At 37.6% G+C, this 21,820-nt stretch overlaps 1 protein-coding gene across 2 annotated transcripts; it reads left to right on the forward strand.

The window, feature by feature from the left end:
• Window positions 1-2,733: 2,733 nt before the first annotated feature.
• On the forward strand, window positions 2,734-18,330 carry LOC310720851 (carbonic anhydrase 4-like). 2 transcript variants are annotated; one of them, XR_014531831.1, is made up of 9 exons: window positions 2,734-2,869; window positions 7,343-7,390; window positions 7,493-7,657; window positions 9,729-9,874; window positions 10,365-10,457; window positions 13,886-13,952; window positions 14,742-14,905; window positions 15,124-17,063; window positions 17,275-18,330. XR_014531831.1 is itself a non-coding variant. In XM_083531975.1 (8 exons), exons 1-8 carry the CDS (start codon window positions 2,809-2,811, stop codon window positions 15,301-15,303), a joined length of 924 nt encoding a protein of 307 aa, XP_083388101.1. In that variant the 5' UTR covers window positions 2,734-2,808; the 3' UTR covers window positions 15,304-18,330. The 2 variants fall into 2 exon arrangements, 1 of the variants encoding a protein (XP_083388101.1); XM_083531975.1 differs by having other exon boundaries at window positions 15,124-18,330.
• Window positions 18,331-21,820: the final 3,490 nt, after the last annotated feature.

Consider the following 21,820-nt stretch of genomic DNA (forward strand, 5'->3'; position numbering starts at 1 on the left):
AAAACCTGAAAAGTCTTTAGAAAACATGGTCATTAGATTGCAGACTGCAGTTTTGCAGCTTTTGAATAAGTTTGAGGTTCTGAGAATTACAGGTCACATGGGCAGACAATAGTGGAACTAGGCATTGACTGATCAGCACTAAGTTTCCTTATAATTGGTTATAATTTGTGATTTGTGTAAGTTTATATGTGTAAACAATTATTAAACCAAAATGCAAAATCAAAAGGCTTTTTGTGTTGTTAATGCACTTAAATAACTAATTCGCTCATGCTTGATTGCGTAGCTACAGTTGTTTACTGGGCAGCACACTAATTTATGTGCAGTTGTTTATGTTGATTTCTTTTATAGTGCTATTATTTGTACACCGACTACTTATTAGGTTTTTTTTTTGTTCTAACACATCAGTCTCAGCCAGGGTTATTTTGAATGATTAGCTCATGAGTTAGGTTGAATTCTAAAGCCTGTAAACGCAGTAACTTTCCTGTAGATGTCAGTAAAACTGCGCTAAACATTCTCCTGAGCTGTGATTTGTATGCCGCTGCGTGACAGCTGCCACAGGATCACAACGTCAATTAACCTTTCAAACCATCTTCAACAGACACTTATAAATACTACAAGCTGTAGTAGAGAGGAATCCTACACACAGAAACATTGTGTAGTGATACTTTATGCTAGAGAATGTTTCAGTGTAACATTAAAGCCTTAAAGCATAGTTTAAAACCATTATTATATATTTTTTAATCTAAAGATTTTTGTAACTTTAATACAAATAAGCATTTTGTTAAATAGTGTTTAAGAATGAACACTATACATATGGCACAGGGAGATCTTTCCTTGTGTTTTAAAAGAACGAAAGAGCGAAGCTGTGAGACAAACAACTTTGGACTTTATTGTATTTTATTAGTTTATTTATTGTTGACTGCATTTATTCTAGACAGTAAAATCAATACTGCTCATAAAAACCACACTAGTGATAAATTGAGAGTTATTAAATTTGTTATAAAATATGAAATTTGAGAGTTAATTAAAGATTCCAGTCTCAGGAAGCATTTAAAAGGGATGACAGTAATGACATTCGATACTGGGTGTGTTGAATGTACTCTGATTCTTTAGTAATATAAACAAAAAGATTAGAACAATTTCCTTTTGCAACAGCTCAAAACAGTATTTACCCTATATAGCAACGTTTCAGTTGAACCAACAGTTCAAGAAACAGGTTAGGATGAATACACACAGTGTACACAGCGGATTTCTCTGTTATAACATCTCACAGGATTGCCATGGATCTGGACTGATTGGCACACATGAGGCCCCACCTGAGTTTTGTCTATGTACTGATTATGGGGAATGGCATGGGATTTCCTTTTATGAAAGTTTTTGTTCATTTTTCTCATGCAATCATTTAGAAATCTATCTCTTTTAGTCTCATTTAGTCTTTGTGCACTTTATAATATTTGATAGTGATGAGTGGTGTTATTTTGAAATCAGTGTGAAAGTATTGGTCTACTAAAGGCACCACAGTCAGTAGTGGGACAATACTAGTATTCTATTGCACCAAAACCTCTACAATAAAATATATGCTTATGGAATTATGGGAATTAGTAGTCTGAATTGTGCTTGTCTAAAAGGTTTTGAATCTTAAATATGGGAAAAAATATGAAAGTGCACTGAGCCGCACAGATAGAGCTTTAAGGGACAGTTATTCTTAGGTAAACAGTAGCTGAGGGAAGAGACTCAGACAGGCGGAAATTGCATTGTCTATTAATTTCCTTATAGCTTATTCAATTTGCATTATTAAAAATGTTATTTAACATGAGAAATTTAAATGCACAGCGCTTTTTCCCCTCAGAGGTTATTAAAGTACACGGCTCTGTGTCTGTAAATATGTTTTTCCCTCTGTTCCCTCCAGCGTGCTCTCTAAAATAATGTAGTGCATTCTTTGTATATCCTCAACTGTGCTTTTAAACATGACTACAGATCTGTTTGCACTATAAAGTGAATAGGGTGTATTTTCACAATCAGGTCATATTATTATTACAAAAATCAGAATACAGTGCTAACACTTTTTTTTTTTTTGCATTGCTACAGGTGAAAGCGGAGCATTTTTTTTTTTATATCTGTGTGCATCAGAATGGTGTTCCACATTTCCACAGTTTTTTTCAGTAAGAAGCTTAGAAAACTAGTGGAACATCTCAGTGTGTAGTTCTGGTTTTTGGTTAGTTTTCTAGGTTAACAAAATAATAGTTTCTGTCAGAAAAACAGAAACACACACGCAGTGCTGCAGAGACTAGCTGAAAATGATTAGATATTTCATGCACTTTAACATTTGGGCAGTGTAATCGGAGCGCGCGAGAAAAGTGTGCGTGTGCGCGCGTATCGCTTGACGCGCTCCACTGAAGCGTCACGCTGTGCAGGTGCGCATTCCCACACAGGTCGTGCGCGCGCGCGTCTCCGTTGACCCTATAGGTATAACTTACCTGTAAGGGCCCGTTAGCCGAAACCACCTTCATTTTTATTCTTCACCTTCATTCCACCCCTCTCCATCACGGAGCGCACGCACACACAATGTGAGGAACGTGCGTGACACGAGCGCATCGATCAGCAGCCATGTTCTTCGCCCGCGTGTTTATTAAAAGGGAGGCGCCACGGGAAACGCGCTAACAGCTCATAAATAAAAGCGACGCTCCTGAAAGCTGATCGCCATCAAATAGTAAAGAGAGAGAAAAAAAAACGCACACACACACACACAAGAACAATTTTTTCCCCACAGGTCCTGTTGTGTGTCGGTGCGGCTGCTGAAGGTCCACAATGCGCGCGCACGTTACGCGTCTTCTCCTCGTATCGGTTTGGATCGTGTGCACCGGTGCAGGTGAGTGTGTTCATGAATCCACGATATATTCAGTGTTCAAAGGGTTTTTTTAAGAGCAGAAGTTGCACTTTAGGATACCGCTCACATTGTAGTCAGATGACCTGGGGACAGGTAGATCTACAAATATTTGATGATGATGATGATGATGATGCCATCGGTGCTATTATTATTTTGATGATTATTATTGTTATATATATTTTTGCCTTGTATTATGCTGAAGATAATAATCAAATAATTCATTATTACCTTTATTAAATTATTATTATTAATATAATAACAAATTATTATTTTCATGCAGATGTAGCGCGGGTTGTTGCCCCTTACTGATGTGATTATTGTGTACTGAAAATATAAGATCCATAATTACAGGTTATTAAATCTAACTGCAGTCACACAGGTTTAACTCTAAAGCTCTCCTTGACTCTTGAACCTGTTCCCGCTTCATAGCGTTATTACGCTCTTATGAGCGCGCATAAAGGATCAGACACATGGTACCGTCCAGCAAGAAACATCTTCCGTTAATCAGACGAACTCCTCACACACACACACACACACACACACACACACACACACACACACACACACACACACACACACACGGCGGGTAACGGATTTACGCTCAAACCGAAAAATCTCTTAAATATGTAACGCACGGTCTTACAGCATCCAGCGACTACACTGCTCGCGCTTCTCCAGACTCAGTGGAAAGCCAAGAAGCCCATATTTTTTCATTTATACAAGACTAAAGGTAGTGGTGCATTTCAGTTTGATACAATTTATTGATCAGCTCAATTCATAATAATTTCAAACGCTATTGCGTGTTTTAAGGACGTCGTACCGATTGCGCAATTCGCATCTCTGCTTAAGACATGCGCATAATCCATTTGAGTTTTGTGGAGCGTTTGGCTTTCTATAAAGCGAGCTTCATGTTGGCCAGGGCGTGTCTGCACACCCGTTAATTGCTCATCTAATTAATTTTTTATTTTATTTTTTTGCAATCAGCGACGGTCTGTGTCCTCATAATGTAACTGAGCTCATATCCGAGTCATTCTAAGCTGGCATGTTAAAGAAACAGGTGACGTGGTGATGATCCAGAAGCACCTGTCCTATACCTCTATACAGCTGTTAAGTTTATTTCTATTTAGCTTTTCACAACAGACATTGTCTTAAAGCAGCTTTACAGAATTTAACAGTTAAGGTGAATGGTGTGCATTTATCCCTGATAAACAGCCGTGGCGACTGTGGCAAGGAAAAACTCCCTTAGATGTTATGAGGAAGAAACCTTGAGAGGAACCAGACTCAAAAGAGGGGGAACCCATCCTCATTTGGGTGACATCAAGAGTGTGATAAAATCATAAATCTTTAAACAATACTGGAGAGTGGAGAGTGAGTGGAGAGTGAGAACTAACATGAGCACTGGAATGTAAGATTGTTCTTTCTACAGTCTTAAATAGCTTATTCAGCTGTGCAATGACTTCTAGAAGGTTCACTGATGTGAGGTCATCCAAGAAACAAAATGTAACCAAGGAAGTAAGGAGACAAAGAGTGATCAAACTGTACCATTTACAGAAATCAAAGACCACCTTCACCATAGCCACTAAAAGTTTAGGGACACCTGACTTTTCCAACCAAATGTAATTCCTCCTCAACCAGCATATTTGGAGGCACACAATTGTATAAGATGCCTTTGGATGTGGTAGCATTGCATTTTCCCTTCACTAGAATTAGGAGATGCAAAACTGTTCCAGCATGAGAAAGCCCCTGTGTGTGTGTACACCGCCGGCACCATGAAGATATCGGTTACATGGGTTGGAGTGGAAGATCATGAGAAGCCTGCTGTACAGTTCTTAACCCAATGAAACACCTTTGGGATGAATTGGAATACTGACTCCCCCAAAAGCCTCCTCATCCTACATCAGGACCTGACTTTACTAAAGCCCTTGTGGCAGAATAAACACAAATCTCCACAAGCACACTCCAAAATCTTACCAGAATAGTGGAGGTTATTACACCAGCAAATGGGGAATAAATGTGGAATGGGATGTTCAAAATGCACATGGTCAGGGGTCCACAAACATTTGTCTAGAGTGTAGTTTAATAATGTATTAGGAATTAATATTGGTGTTTGGTCCCCAGAGGAGGAACATATTCTGTAAATACGCAATTGTTTTTGCAGTTGAGTTGAGAAGTTCAAGTTCAAGTTTATCTGAATTATAATCGTATGACAGCGTCTAATGAAGAAACCTGCGTAGGACGATAAGAATATTTGTGCAGTACAGTGTAGCAGTATTGCAACATGAGATGTACAGCTGTGTGGAAACCAGGTTCTATAAGTAATGAGAGTTTACTGACAATGAGGTCATTTATTTTAATATTTAGGTGCCATGGATGTACTTTTAAAGCTTCACTAGAAAAGCTGATTAAAGAGAACACAACATACATCTTTCTAAAAAAAAAAAAAAAAAAAAAAAAAAAAGTACATGTAATAACCAAACTGATTGTATTTTCAGTAAGAAGTCATGTACAAAACCAGGATTTGAATTCGTGGTTCAGGTGTACTGACAATTTAGAATTAAGATGCTAATGTATTTTTTTTTATTATCAGGGGAAAACACTAGCTATTTGTATTGTGCCCCAAAAGAATGCTAGTAATTTCTAGAGTGCGGCACAGACAGCATGAACGGTCGACGTGCAGAACGTCGCATAGTTTTTAGATCTTTGGAATTTGGTTTATTTACCCAGACAGCAGGGATTTGGCTAAGCGGTCGGCTGTATTGTTGGCCTTCTCTTTTGTTCTGAAAGACTCAAAAGATCAAAATGATCATGGGGCTTTGCACGAACTCAATACCGAATGTCTGCTTATTAACACATCAGTGCATTTGTCTGGAACAGACTTTGGATGATTTATAAGATAACATAAACCTATAATAAATATTAAACAATAATTAAAAAAAAATGAATTTCATAGGCAGGGATTGCTTTAACTTAAAAAACAAAAATTCTGCAGAGCTCTTAGTAGAGGTTTGTTTAATTAACGTTATATAAATCAACGAAATAATATTTTGTGTAATTATTAGGACGACAGAACGTTATTTTCTTCAAATTACCACACTAGGTCCAAGCTTACATGATTTAAAGGCTAATTTGTTTTCTTAGTTATTGGGGAATGTCAGTTGTATCAAAATTATAAAACCATTGAACCTCTACCTCTGCTTCACACAATCCACCTGTGTAATGAGGTAATCAGAGTAACAAGGCAAAACATCATAGCTGTTGTGGTTGCTGTTTTATTACATCTTATGCTGAAATATTTCACATGCTTAGCGGCTTAAGAGTTATCCATAGATTTTAAAGCTATTTATATGATATAGGGGTAATAAATCTTCGAAGAGCATGACCGACACATGGGCTACTAACTGAGCAAAGTGTAGTTACAGCAAAACAGAAAAAGGGGTTTAGCTACTTATCAGCACTGCCTGTCATGTATGTTGAAGTTTGTGACAAAAATGTTTGAGAGCTTTCTGTTGTTAGTTGTTCTGGGTTCATTGCAAGAGAGATTAGAAATTAGGATGAACCTGTTAGCAAAGTAAGCTAGTTAAACACACATGATTGTGAGGAATTGTGTGAACAGGACACTGAGACTGGAACACTGCATGTCTAAATATATTCATATCATACACAGCCAGATCTGTAACTCTTACATAGAAAGTACATTTCTGCACAAATATATATCGCATGTCCTCAATTCTTTTCTAAAGGTGACGTCCGAAATAAAGAATGAAACTTCAGAGATGTTTGTTTTTTTGTATAACATCCAGTTCTGTGGCACATGAATAAACATTACATGAGAAACTTCTTAAATCTTAAATATTCATAAAATATATATTTTAAAAAATTGGATAGCTACAAGATGAACTGATAGATTGCATATTAATTTTATGGCTAATAAGTGCAATATGAAACACTGAGAATTTGACAGAAACATGTTATTGCTGTGTATGCATTCATATGCTACTAAAACAGTCCATCAGATAAAATCCATGAACATTATAGATATAACTGATGCCTGCTGGGGGAAAAAAGCTATAATTCTGGTGCTGAATATTAAAAAAGTCTCACTTGACCACATAATTTACGTTCTTGTTGACTTTTTAGTGTTCCCAAATAAAATATATATATATATTTTTAATTATTATTATTGTATCCAAGTAAAAAAAAAGACTGATGTTAACAAAAAATATTTTATTATTCAGTATACAGTATAATGTGTATAATATGTGCATGAAGAATGGATCTAAAGCATATATTATTAGTACCATGAGAAGAATGAATATACAACTATACATCTAAACAACTAGATTGTCTAAAACAGTTGTTTATAAACTGTACTTTTATGCAAATTATTTCCATGACAATCGTCAATCATCCATCTCGATTCAAAGTGCCAATCAGAGTTGTGTCTTTCTTTTGCAGCTGAGTGGTGCTATCAGACCCAGGTGACCTGTGATTCACAATGCAAAGGTAAAATGATGTACCTTACGCATAACTAAACTTTGAGTTTATATAAGCTATTATTTGGACAACACTAATGTTGATAATATCTTATATCCTTTGTGTCCACAGGACCAGATTCCTGGCACGAGTTGAATGGAGACTGCAAGAAAAACAGACAGTCGCCCATTAACATAGTGACCAGGAAAACCATTCTGGACGACAAGCTCACGCCGTTCATTTTCAATGGCTACCAAGAGGCTTTCAGTAGCACCATGAAAAACAATGGACACACTGGTAAGGGTTTCAGTCCAGCACATGGCTGGAATTTGTGCAAATTATTGCATAGGATTCTGAGAAATACAGAACAGCAAAGATGGCTGCTATACACTGTATAAGCTTTGTGGGGGTAAACCTGTCTTTTTCCCCAAAAAATACCTTTGAAAGGGAAAGCTAAAAATAAAAGACTAAGCATACGTCAAATCAGCCTTTTTTTTTTTTTCTTTTCATGTCTTTAGTCTTACACTAACACACTGTTTTTTGTGACCTTATGGTCCCTGGTTGTCTAGTGGTTAGGATGCGGCGCTCTCACTGCTGTGGCCCAGGTTCGATCCCCGGTCAGGGAACCAACCCCAGCCACTCTCAGTGCCGGTCCCAAGCCCAGATAAATGGGGAGGGTTGCGTTAGGAAGGGCATCCAGCGTAAAAACATGCCAAATCAAACATGGGGATGATCCGCTGTGGCGACCCCTAACGGGAGAAGCCGAAAGAAAGTTTTTAATGATGTGATGCATTGGACATAAAATTCTAATATTCTTAATTTTTCTATTGACATATTTGCAAGAGGAAAGCTATTTTTGATATTCCTTGTACATCTGTTTGGAAAACACAAAGTGTATTAGATGTTGTAGAAGGTTGTCCTCATCAGGCTTATCAGGCCCTCTTGGTTGTCCTTAATAACTTCACCATGTGCTGTTCACTTTAAACAGACTTGTAGGGGGGTGTTTTGATTTGAAGGGCCATGTTGGTTGGAAAAAGATTATGTAAGATCTACAGTTTACTCCAAAGCTCTGAGTTAGTTCATAATAAATGGAGGATTTAAAATGGGCAGATTTAAAACAGCCTCGTCGGGTTTATTAAAAAAGTGTTCTCATGAGTTATGGCGTGTTCTGTTTAAAGGCTTGATTAGATTAGATGAGATAAGATTGGATTAGATTCAACTTTATTGTCATTGTGCAAGGTACATGTACAGAGCATGTGGGAGTGAATAATGTACAGGAGCTGCAGTAGGTAACAATATATGGTATATATAGTAATATAATGTATAACTGTGAAAAGATTGTGGATAGACATGTCAGAAGATATCCTCAAATAACATGATATGGACATGTACATGTATGAATGTATGCATGATACAGTATATACAGAATTAATATGGGTTGAATATACAGCAATGCATCAGAAAGCACCCTTATAAATAAACTGTGCATCTGCTAAAAAGATAGGCTGGCAGCTGTCCAGAAAAAAGGTCAAACCATGTGCAAAGTGACACCGAGTTGAGGCTTGCTGCTGTGGTATGTGTTAAGCTCTTCTTCCTGACCGCTCTCCTACCCCCTCACATCTTCTTCACACAATCAACCCAGGAATAAAAACACCTTTTGCTGATGCCCCATGGCTTTCAGATTAGTGAGAATAACATGGTGCTTATTTTCTCTACTTTCTCTCAAATCCTCAAGACCAGTTAGGTTTCATTTGATGACTGAAACGAGGACTCAGATCATCTTGATTAGCCTCGTTTGTAACACATTTTGTTGCACATTGCTGAGACACAGGGATGCATCTGTGAGGTTGTTGTGCAGAGGAATGCTCCCGATAGACAAAAGCCCTTACAGAAATCTCAATGAATGAAGCACACAGTAGTTTACAGCTATTAAATCATTAAATTAAATTTTTACCTGTTAAAACAGGTTATTTAGGAACAGCTATACATTATTTAGTAATTGCAGTAAAACTAATACTTCAGGAGGTACAATTAAAAAACCCTGACTTGAATCTGCAAACTTTGAAAGACATATTACGGTTTTTCCAAAGTTATTTCCTCTGATATGTGAATAAAATGCCATAGCATTCAATATGCAGGTCACAGCACACAGCAGGCTTTATGGGCTGTCTAGCTGTAGCACACTGAGGTCGATTTGTCCTTTAACTTAACTGATGACTGCGGCTGATGCATAATTCAATTCCCAAAAAAGCTTTAGTAACATTATTCAACACCATCCACATTAGCTGCATTGGATCTCTGAATGAAAGAACTAAGAGACAGTGATCAGAGACGGATGCTGTTTCAGTTTTACCCTTTTCTTCTTTAGTGACTGCAACTGTGCCACAATCACTCACTGTGAGGGGTGGAAATCTCGAAAGCACCTACAAAGCTGTGCAGTTTCACTTCCACTGGGGAGAAAATGGAAGTGCTGGGTCTGAACACACTATCGATGGAGAGCAGTACCCCATGGAGGTAAAATCCTCTTATATGCACACTAATTAAGAGGCATAAAAAATACACTTCAAATGCATTGTGTTAAAAAGCACAGTTTACACGTTTTTGTAATTTTTACATAGCTTACGTGTATACAAGGGGTGTTAACATAAATACCAGAAGTCCTATGATTCCTATCATTGTAACAAGCAGTGAGTGTTATTTCAGTAAAAAAAAAAAAAAGACGTCACCTGTTGTGTGGTAAAAAAAAAAAAATACGTAGATGACCATGAAAATAGGATTTTAAAGAAAAAGTTTGAATACACAGTTTGCTTACATGTTGGTATGTATAAATTTAATACACACATAATACTTAATATCTACATATAAATTTTGTATGATGTATAATTTATTAAAAAAAAAACATATGTACATAAAATTACTAAATCATTAAAAAACCATAATGCTCTCATTTTTCTCTCTCTCTCTCTCTCTCTCTCTCTCTCGCTCTCTCTCTCTCTCTCATTAGATTCATATAGTTCACATGAAAGAAGAGTTTGACTCTTTAAAAAATGCTCTAATGGTCAAACATGGAGTGGCAGTGCTCGGATTCTTTTATGAGGTAACATTGTTTAACAAACCAAGAAAAACATTTATAGGTTACGTATGTAACCCTGGTTCCCTGAGGGAACAAGGCGGTTCATCAACAACGCTTTGGGAATGCTTCCACATGTCCACACTTGTCATTGGGCAATTACCTGGTTCTAGGTGGTGACCTACACACCATGTATTGAACAGGCGCCACTTTGCGGCATACGACCTCCTCATGGAGGGAGCTCTGGATTGGAGAATGGTCTCTACAGTGTCAGCCGAAATACCAGTAGCTAAGAGCTGTGCCCCCTTAGGGGTCACAGCCACAGCCTCCACAGCTCGGTGCAGAGGTCAAGCAAAGCCTCCCCTGCCTGAGAGAGAAGTTCCCAGAGAGAGTGTTTAAGAAGGTGTCAGCAAACCATGGCATGGGCCTACCAGGAGGAGACAGACTCCATCCCGGCGGAGCAGCGCTACAGGGGAAAAAACATGTAAAAAAAAAAAAAAAAAAAAAAAAAAAAGTTATGTAAAATCTTGATGTAAGAGACCACCGATGTGTTGTCCATATGGACCAGCACACGATGGTCCCTTAGGTCTGAGAAGAAATGGTTCAACTCTAGAGGCATGGCCAGCATCTTCAGGCTGTAAAAGTGCCACAAGAGATTGGGTCCTTTCTATAGACCAACCCTTGCGGGAGGCGTCTGTTGTTAACATTGCGCGACGGCACGAAGTCCCCAACACGGAGCTCTGTAACAGGAACCCAGGATCTCGCCACATGTCTAAGGCCTGTAAGGCTTGCCACGTGACCTTGATTGTGTGGATTGGGTTGCCCTTTTGAGAGAACCCTCTGTCCCTGAGCCACCACTGTAGGGGTCACATGTGTAGCAGGCCAAAGGGCATCACATTGGATGCAGCTGCCATCAGACCCAGCAGTCTTTGAAACTGCTTCACAGTGAGTAGATAGCCTTATCTCACTCTATCAACGGCAATTAGGATAGACTTGACTCGTGCAGCTGCGCCCACATAATGGTTAAATCCCACACTACGCCAAGATAGGTGGTACTCTTTACCAGCGAAAGTACACTTCCCTTGGCGTTCAGTCTTAACACCAATTCCTGAATGACATCTCGATGCCAGGTCGCCAGGTGCTCTGAACGAGCTAATATCAACCAGTCGTCAATATAGTTCAGAGTCTTCACTTTGTGAAGGTGAGAGTGACCCAATTTTGGTAAGCTTCGGCCCTGAAAGGAAATGATAGATAATTTCATGACAAACCAGTCCTCAAACCTGATTTTGGACTCAATCTGTTTTAGGGTTATTTTGATAATAAATGTTTAATAAATTATTTTGACCACTTAATAAAGAACTGTTTGAGGGCTGATGGGACTTAGCCCCCCATCCTTCTTGGTTGATGGGACCACCTCGATTGCCTTCATCCCTAAGAGAGTGTTCCATGACCAGAGCCTTCTTGGGTCCCCACCAGAGTGGGACATGCCCCGTTGAACAAGGGAGGATGAGACTCAGCCTGAATCAAGTAACCTCTTTTTACAGTGCGCAGGACCCATTGAGATATGTCCTGCAGGTGTTTTCAGGCTGCCAGATAATTCCTTGAGAGGGGACCAGTCTCTCAAGACTCCTCTCTGGTACGCCTAGCGCCGCTAGAGAGGTGCCCTGTGCCTGCCCTATGGGCCATCTGAGAGGCAACGAGTCCCCCAATCCAAAATGTTTCCGGGTGGAAATTGAGGGAGGCACTCGCTGGAGATCTCTGTGCCCTGGAACACCACATGTGGCAGGGTTAACAAACAATGTACTGATGTGCATGCCCAGCTCCCATAGCAAGTTAGCCTGATAAGACTGCAGCACTGCCATGGTGTGCATGGCACACTCATCTGGCCAAGCAATATCTAGCTTGGGGACAGCAGGAGTAACTACCTCCAGGGGCCCCCTGAAAAGGACTGACTGAGAAGGGGTGTCAGCAGATTTACCAACATCCATCCCCTTCCACTCCTCGGAGGAAGAGAGGTGGAGCGCGGCGCTCTCTTCACAGGGGGAAGAAACCACCAAAAGGCCGTGGGAGAGAGCACTGGATCAACTGCATGCCTGATGGCCTCAGTCAGAACCCAGAACCACGAGGAGAGCGGGGCGTCCGCATGGGCATGTGGCAGCAATAAGAGCAGAGGGCTCCCTCGAGAGATGACTGAGCATGCTCCGCTCCCAATGCAAGTGACACACAAACTGTGCATATCTCCCCCCGTCATAAAGCAGTCAGTTCTGGGTTTTGACTAAAGTCATCGGGCTCGCAGTTGATCCACAGCCGGAAGCATTGTTTGCTGTCCACCTTTAAAAAAGTTTACCGCACCTTATCTTTCATAGAACAGACACACACAGAGCGCTTCCTGAACAAACATGAGTTTTTCTAGCTTCCTGGCCGTGCCGTTTTGTTGGACAGATTGCACATGTGATTTAGAGTGTGGTCAATGCGAAAGCGCTTCGAAAGCGTTGTTGATGCAGCTCGACTTCCTGAAAGGGAACATATTTTATTTGTTAAGTTGCTTGAAGTTGATGTGTTGCAGACATTATTTTCATCAAGTCATCTGGGAAACATATACCGTAATTTATATAACGCGCACCCATATATAAACCGCACCCACTGAATTTTACAAATATTTTTATTTTTAACATAAATAAGCCGCACCTGTCTATAAGCCGCAGTGTCTACACTAATGTACTTTACACATTCTTCCGGTATTACTGCGTGTGTGTAAGACTGAGGATTATGTGTTTATTATTTTCTGATGCTCACAAGTTTCTTTGACTAACCCGTAATGCTGTTGCCAAGAAAAAAAAAAAAAAAGCACAAGTTTTGGAAAGCTGTCTGTGCTTATATGATTTCTGTTGCAACTGCCGTTAGCGAGCTCTCCCTTCACCCAGACTCAACGCGTTACAACGGCTTGTATCTAAACAGTAGCCTACCAAGAAAGTCATTGTTCACTGTCTTCCTCCTTCCTTTTACAACTATTTCTCTCGGGAGTTTATCTTTTGGCATTGTCGTGCGTTTATAAATCACCCGCTGGAAGTTTTTTCTCCCGATGCCGTGCAGCTCAGAACACAGGTGAGGTGCGTTTTTTCGTTTCCGTTCGGAAGTTTTATTGGTCTAATGTTATAGGGGTTAAGCTTGTGAAACCGGGAAAAACCCAGGAAAAATCCATAAATTAGCCGCTTCGTTGTTTAAGCTGCGGGGTTCAAAACCTGGGAAAAAAGTAGCGGCTTATAATCCGAAAAATACGGTAGTACTGAAACTGATTTGGATTTTTTATTTTTTTATTTTAATTTTTTTATATTTTGCCTTTTTGGTAAATATAAAGTATTTCACAATTATGTGTCTATCATTGTACAATTTTTTATTTAATTGTGCAGCCTTGTGAAAATATATACTGTACAGTATATATTTTTCTCTTACAGAAATCAAATAGTGCGAACAGCAAATATGGCAAACTCATAGAAGCCTTGACAAAATTGGAAAGTACTGGTGAGTAATGTATACTTATATATATTCTGGGAATTTATGCATGTCAGTGTGAGTATGCATATATAATATTGTACAAATTATACAATGAAGTATTATATCATATATCTCTGCTATGTAGTCATAAACCGTCTATACTAAATACAAACATATATAATAAACATTACATTTAGAAATGGCATTCAGAATAAGTGTCTATTATATAATATCAAATATCAATCAAGAAAATTATAATATGCATATATTCTTAATTTGTTTGCGATGTTTATTGGTAATAATGCAAATCAGGATATTTAAACGACTAAAATAAGTTGTCAAGACTTAATTTTACATTTAATTTTAGATTTTAAAAAGTAATTTTTAGTTGATCATTATTAAAGGCTATTTATACATTGCTGCAATGCTGTTAATAAAGAGAATTTGCTACATTAATTCCTGATGTGCTAAAAATGGTTTGTCTGGACTCTAGCTTGTCACATTTGAGCAAAAAAAGAGGGACAAAAACGTTTCTATGAATGCCTTTGTTTTGCTAGAAAGAACTGCCCATCTAGCATTTCTTATCACTAGTTTATTAATTTCTTTTTACAGAACAGTGAACTGTGTTTATTATTACTATTAAAAATTGAAAGTAGTAATTTATTATATGCTGAGTAAACTACATGACTGAGTAATTCTAATCACAGTAAGGTGGGGGTGCATTTACTTTTTTTCTTCACTTCAGAATAGCACATAATTCAGAAAAATCTTGTATTTTTATATAAATATAAGAGCTGACACTTTTTCTCATCCTAGACGCAACCACAACGCTCAGTGGTCTCTCCCTGAGCAATCTCCTACCCAGTGAGGAGAACATGACCAATTATTATCGTTATGAAGGCTCTCTGACCACCCCAAACTGCACCGAGGGGGTGGTATGGACTGTGTTTGAACACCCCATTCCGCTGAGCAATGAGCAGGTGGGACGCTTAGAATTAAAGTACACACTAGTTAGAGCTGAAAAAAAGGTTATGCAGTATATGCAGTGCATAGGGGCACCACTTGAGGGGGGGTCACCAACCATGATCTTGCATACCTCTAAGCAATTGTGCCATTACCTTCCTTTCACTAACAGTAATGAAATATCCAACTTCATAGTGATTTTAACATGCCATGTATGTATTTTCTCACTGCACAGCTCGTTGCATTCACGTCCCTGAAGTTCAAGGATGGTAAGCCCATGATCAAAACCTTCAGACCAGTGCAGCCAAACCATGGCTATGCAGTGTACCGCTCCGGCTGCACTGTCATTCTGCTCAGCTACACTGTCCTCCTGGCATGTGCATGTTCAGCTCTGGGCCTTTCCCGGCTTTACTAGAGGACGAACCGAGCCCCAGTCCAGCAGCACCATGCACAGATTTAAAAGCCAAATGGATTAACAGACCAATGTCTGTGTGTGCACATCACAATCTACCGGTACTGTGGATAGCTTATCTCGAAAACAGAACTGTGTTCATTGCTATCAATAGAAACCTGCTAAGTACTCTAGAGAGTGACAGAGAGGTTATGAATGCCTGACCTTTATCTGACGGAGGCACAGCCAAACTAGAACGTCATGCACATACAAACACATACAACCCACACATACATGCACGAGCAGTCAGCATGGCCATTTGTCTGTCAGCATAGTGTAATTATATTTATTAACATAGTGTAATTTATATTTATCATTATATTTATTTACAGGTAAGATTTGTTCACACAAACACACACACATACACACACACACAATCACACACATATACACACAGATGCACACACGCAAAAGAAAAATGAACATTTTAGCAAGATGTTCTAGTTAGTTAGTTTTATTTCTAAACCAAGCAACAGGAATACAGCTCACAGGTCAAATCTGAGCTCAATCTGCTCGTCCCCTCTCTTCTGAAATTACATTATAGCAGTGAAGGTGAAAGCTGCTACAGTCATGTAGGCATGCTATAAATAGACAAGCGTGATAATTTAAAGTGCACTGTTGCTTATTTTAAACTGCATGTTCATTATTTTTTTTTGTGCAAGACTTCCACCTGCCTTTGTTCGTGAACGTAGAAATGCAAGGTTTAATTAGTATTCTGACAAAAACAAATCTTGTGGTGGCACTTACAGTCTTAAAAGATGTTTTATGTGAAGCGTGGTTTCTTTAGCATATCATATTTTAGTATTTTCAGGATGGTGAACGACAGCAAACCCTCCTAAACTGTAGAATCTAAAACACAAGACATTTGCTTTCTTATAGACACTGCACCAGCTAGCAGAGAAACTCTGGACTCAACTGTTTTTTTATAAAACCTCTATGTGTTGTAACTAAATCAGCTCAGTAACCTCAGATTATGTAGTCAGCAAATATATTTAACTTTTATAGCACGCTAGTTGGCTACCAGTCTTGTTGGATAATAGTTACATAATAAACCTACAAACACTTTGAAATATTACAAGTACAACCTCAACTCACATTTACTAACACCATCACAGACCCTAATTCAAATCTAATGATCTAATGTTTTTCTAATGTTTTTAGCAAATAAATTGATATTGATTCAGTCCAGTCCTAACAAATAATCAGTGGCTTTTTATATATATATATATATATATATATATATATATATATATATATATATATATATATATATATATATATATATATATATATATATATTAGGGCCGTCAACTGATTCTAATATTTAATCACAATTATTTGCATGATGGTTAACTCGTGATTAATCGCAACTTAATTACACATTTCTATTTGTTTTCTAAAATTCATACAAGTTCAACATTGGCATGGACAAATATGGATGCTTTATGCAAATGTATGTTTATTATTAGTAAAACCAAACTTTGAAGTAATTATGGTGTTTTAATCTACGTAAATCATCAGGACACCAAAAATAACTTTTTCTCTGTTTCCACACGGACGGTTTTAATTGCCGGATGTGTGCATCATTGCTGATTTCAGTGCTGAATTTAAAACTTGGCACATCAGTAAAACAAATGTTTAGTGATTAAAAAAATACAATTTTGGAGAAGTAAATTTTTTTTCATATCTGAGTAATGAAAGGACGTCATAAATAAATGTGTTGCGTTGAAGGTTTTAATTTCGCCGCTTTTATATTTATTTTTATATTTATAATAAAAATGGTCAAACAAAAATGCACACTGATTTGAATTTTTTTAATTTTGACAGCCCTAATATATAAATATATATTTATATATCAAAAATGTTTGTCAAAAATGTCACAGTTGGTGTTAAATTTTTATAGATGGTGTTAGTTTCTTATTTTCAGCAGGTCAGCTAAAAAGAACCTAAAGCGGTGGAAATCTTACAGCAAAAAAAGCTGGTGTGTAACTTATAAAGATTATATGGAAAGAGACTGGATTTTTTTTTTTTTTATAATAATACAAATTACAACATGTGTAACCATGCTTATTAGTTTATTGTCTTTTTTTTTTTTTTTTTTTTTTTACTTTTTAGAAGCATCAACATAAATTGAGATCATTCTTTCGTGACTCCTAACAGGTAGAAATGTTTTGAGTATTACTGTGTAATGTTTTGAGCATCACCCACTGTGCCAGGTAAAGATAACTGTTTAGCACTGATCTGATTCAAGCACCAACTTTCTGAATCTGTACACATTTATCCACATTACTGATCTCATCACCTATTAATACACACTGCACTAATCTCTCTAATAGAATGAAGTGGCTTATATATTAGTTTTTTTCCTCACATGACTACATGAAAGTATCACATGAGCAGTATTTATGTTAAAGTTCAGTTTTCTGTAAGTCTCAGAAGATCTGACTGTGAATCTTTTTAAAAAAGATTTAACTGCAGGATTTTGCATAGAAGAACACAGATGAACAAAGCAGGAATAAGAAAAGAGGCACATCAAGAAAAAACCTCTATTGTGTTATTTGTACACATTTGATGTATTTATTTTGGTGTTTGTAAATATGTAGAGCACTGTTCTAATTGGTGATGTTGTTTGTACTAATGTCTGAGCGTTTTGGATGAAGTTTATATAATATATATAATATATAATGTTGATTATATATGATGCTGATTGCTAGGGAGATAAATCTAAAAGTGATTGCAAATGATATAAAGATTCTAATTCAATAATTAACTATAGAATTGCCTTTTATGCATTAATATATTTTTTACAGAAGCATATCCAGATCCTTTAGATGTTATTTTTTGTTTATTCAAATTGCACGGCCTTTTATAAATTATACATTAACATTGAATGGATTGTTTATGTGTAGGAATACCAAAAACATTAAATGTCGTGCTGTGAAATGAAAAAAAAAATCAACAAAAAATGAATAAAAAATACAATATTCTGGATGTACATAATTCATGCAGTTATTGTTGTCGCACGGTGCAGCTGATTTCCAAGGTTAAATAAAACAGTGTTTTTTTTAATATGTTTTTTAGAACAATGTTGTTTTAATTGATTTACTTTGGGATTTTGCTTTGAAAGTTTGAAACAGAATCAGATATATTCCACACTTAAATGGTTCTTTTAGTATATTTTTTGCCACAATCACAAAGGATTTTAAAGACAACTTTGAAATAACTATCTATTAATGTGGACCTGTGCATTAAGGTGGTATTTGGCCATATGCTAAAATATACAACAAAATACTTTGCAATTTGTAGTAGAATATTTTATTACAAAGGTCCATGACAATCTATCATATATACAGTGCATTCAGTAATGGTCTGAATAACTGAAAATGTAAAAAGTTTGGAACAACCAGGACAACACTTCCAATATATCACCTTCTATATCCCACACCTTAACAGCCATTGTTAATGTCATGGCTGATTATTATGAAGCTTGGCTTAAATCTGTTCATTATTTTTCTTAACCATATTTCCTCAAAACTAATATTCTCACAAGGATCACATCTGTTTTTCTGCTTGTTCATTGTTTTATCAGGTGCCTTGGGGGAGAAATGACGAATTCTAAGTGTTATATTCCAGTCTAAACAGCAGGGAAATGGGAGATTAGAGCGGACTTCATATATTATAATTTCATTAAACAGAAAAGACAACTTTTTTACTTATTTGCACTAATAAAAACAGGGTTGCAATTTGATCATATGTCATTATTGGTTAGTTCTTTTATCATTTTCTATTCTATTGTGTCACACATGACTCATTCACCCATTCTGTGCAACACAATATCCTCCTGAGGCACTCTGCACTGCACTTGTCTTTTTATGGCTCCAAAGGCTCTGACCTTTTCCAGATCCCTTTCTGAAGCATCTAGAACCTTCTTCCACTTTGGGATTACCTTATAAGAAGCAGGTCACAGTCTCTCCAGGGAACATTTTTATCTACCCCCCCTCCTCAAGCAGAAGTTATGCAGGTCTCTAAAGTATTTTTGTGGTTGGAGAGCAGCAAAAGCAGGTGATAAATATGACACCTTTTTTCCCTTTCCCCTTTTTCTCTAGGATTGTAGCATTATCACATTTTCAACACATAAAATTCAGATAACAGATGTAGGGGAGACGTGTAAAAGGCCTAGGTCATTATCTTAAGGATTTCCTCGTAACCTCTTAGTCGTCAGGGTATCCCATTGTTCTCTTAATATTATATATAAAAAATATATATAAATTCAATTCAGGAATTTTTTTTTTTTTAAGTAATATCAACTTTGAATAATGGACAGTAAAGCTCAAAGTGTCTTTAAAAAAAAATAAAAATTGTAACTGTGTATGTAGCACATTTTTATCAGGAACGGTTCACATTTAAAGTTAGGTAGGGCATTTTCAGCTGTGAGTCCCAAAATCTGTGCCGAAGCCTAACAGTTTAAAGACTGTCTAAAAGTCTATCTCTGGGGCTTTATCCACAATAAAAGAAGTGGTGTGGGTGGTTTATGGCAGCTCTAAGAAGGTCAACTTAATAAATGGACTACAGACTTCTATTATCTCTACTTTTATGGCGCATCAAAATGTGTCTGTTGATACGAATACAGTTGGTGTATTATTACAAGAATGTATTGTATGCAGAGTTCAGGGGATTGGCCTCTAACCAGTGAAGTGAAATAACCTGGAACCCGAAACTCAACTTGTCTGTAAATGTCTGTTATGACATTAAACTGTGGCGAATGAGCTAATAGTCGAAGCAATAGCAGAGAAGATTACTGTAGCAAATCATAACTACTAACAGTGTCCAGTAAACTATTAATGTTATACCATCTACTACTAGTATTGCTACTAATATTACTACTGCAAATGCTCCTACAAATACTTTTACAAATATTCCTCTTCCTCCTCCTCCTGGTTCTACCACAGCTGCTACTGTTGCTGCTTTTCTCTGTGCAACTTCTTCGCATCCTAATACTACTAACATTACAGCTCCTCTTCTTATTCCTCTTCCTCCTACCACTAATACTACTACTACAGCTGCTACTGCTCCTTCTCCTCCTTCCCTCTTTCTTCTCCTCATAGTACTACTACAGCTGCTCCTATCCTGCTTCTCTTCCTCCTTGTCTTCCTTCCACTACTAAAACAGCTGCTGCCAATTCTGCTCTTTTACTACCAACACCTCAAATAATGCACATACAGGAAATTAAAAAACTATTTTAAAAAATGTCACAAGAACGAGTGCATGAGGAAGAGATACTGTTGTATCAGTATGAACTAACCTGGCAAATATTACGTAGCAAAAAAAGGCTACGTATTTTATTATGTGCATTAGCTGTTTTTCTTTTCCTGTAATTCTTTCTCTCCAAAGCAGCATCCACAATTATGGGCTGCAAGAGAAACCTTTTTTGATTTTTGTTTCTTGGTTCTAATTAGTTCTTTCTCTTTGTTTATTCTGACTTGTCATCATTTAATGTTCTGAAAGTTTTTTTTCCATTAAGGTTTTAAAAGTCTTGGGATTTTTTTCTGCACTTCAGCCCGTTTTCACAGAAGTTCAGCGATTCATGAAACATTGTCTTGATCTTGATTATGACTTAAATACACACATTTAGGTTAAATTATTTGGATCAGACTCTGTGTTTAGTTTCATATCTGAAATCGGCCCAGACTGGCTTTAAAGAGGCCTGGTTTAGTTCCCCGCTCCACAGGGAGATGAATCTAAACTTCAGACAGAAAAGAATCTAGTGCACATTCCATAATTATACGGAAAACATTGTTTCATAGCCATATTGTGACCTGAGATAAGAGCAGGGTATTTGGGAATGTGTGAAAAAAGAGCAAGTGAGTCACCAGCAGTATGAAAACCAAGTAAGGAAAACCATCAAAAAGAAGCCTTGGAAAGAAAGCACATGTTCTTGTGCCATTTCTGGGGAGAAAAGAAGATGGAATACCAGCAGGGGTCAGTAATGGAAGTAAGCTGAAGCACCGGGAGCGTCATAGCTAGGTCAGCACTCCGAAACAATTCACACTATTTCCCACCCGGCTCGTATCAAATGCATCACCTCTTCAAAGTAATCGCTGTCAGCACCACACTGGTACACACAAGCGCACACACTGCTGATACGCAGAAGGTGACTTGAAACACAGATAATGTCTCCTATGACCGAGTTAAACTTGGTATAAATAAGTCAGAATGCAGCGGAAAGCAAACAGAGATCAGAAGCTGACTTTGTACCATTATAGCATTTGTTGAAGAAAAGATGGTCCAAATCTGGCAAGGACTGTAAACCTGGATACCGCTTAAGGAATCCCGAGTCCACAAACAACACCACAAGCATAACAGGATGCTGCCAGTCTCTGGGGCTGAACGAGGGAGACACACAAGGCCATTCACCATACATGTGCTATTTAAGGCGATATCTCTATTGTCTAGGGGAGGTGAAGGGTTGTCTGTATTTATT

This window comes from Silurus aristotelis (assembly GCF_946808225.1).
Source record: "Silurus aristotelis genome assembly, chromosome: 26".
NCBI classification, from domain to species: domain Eukaryota; kingdom Metazoa; phylum Chordata; class Actinopteri; order Siluriformes; family Siluridae; genus Silurus; species Silurus aristotelis.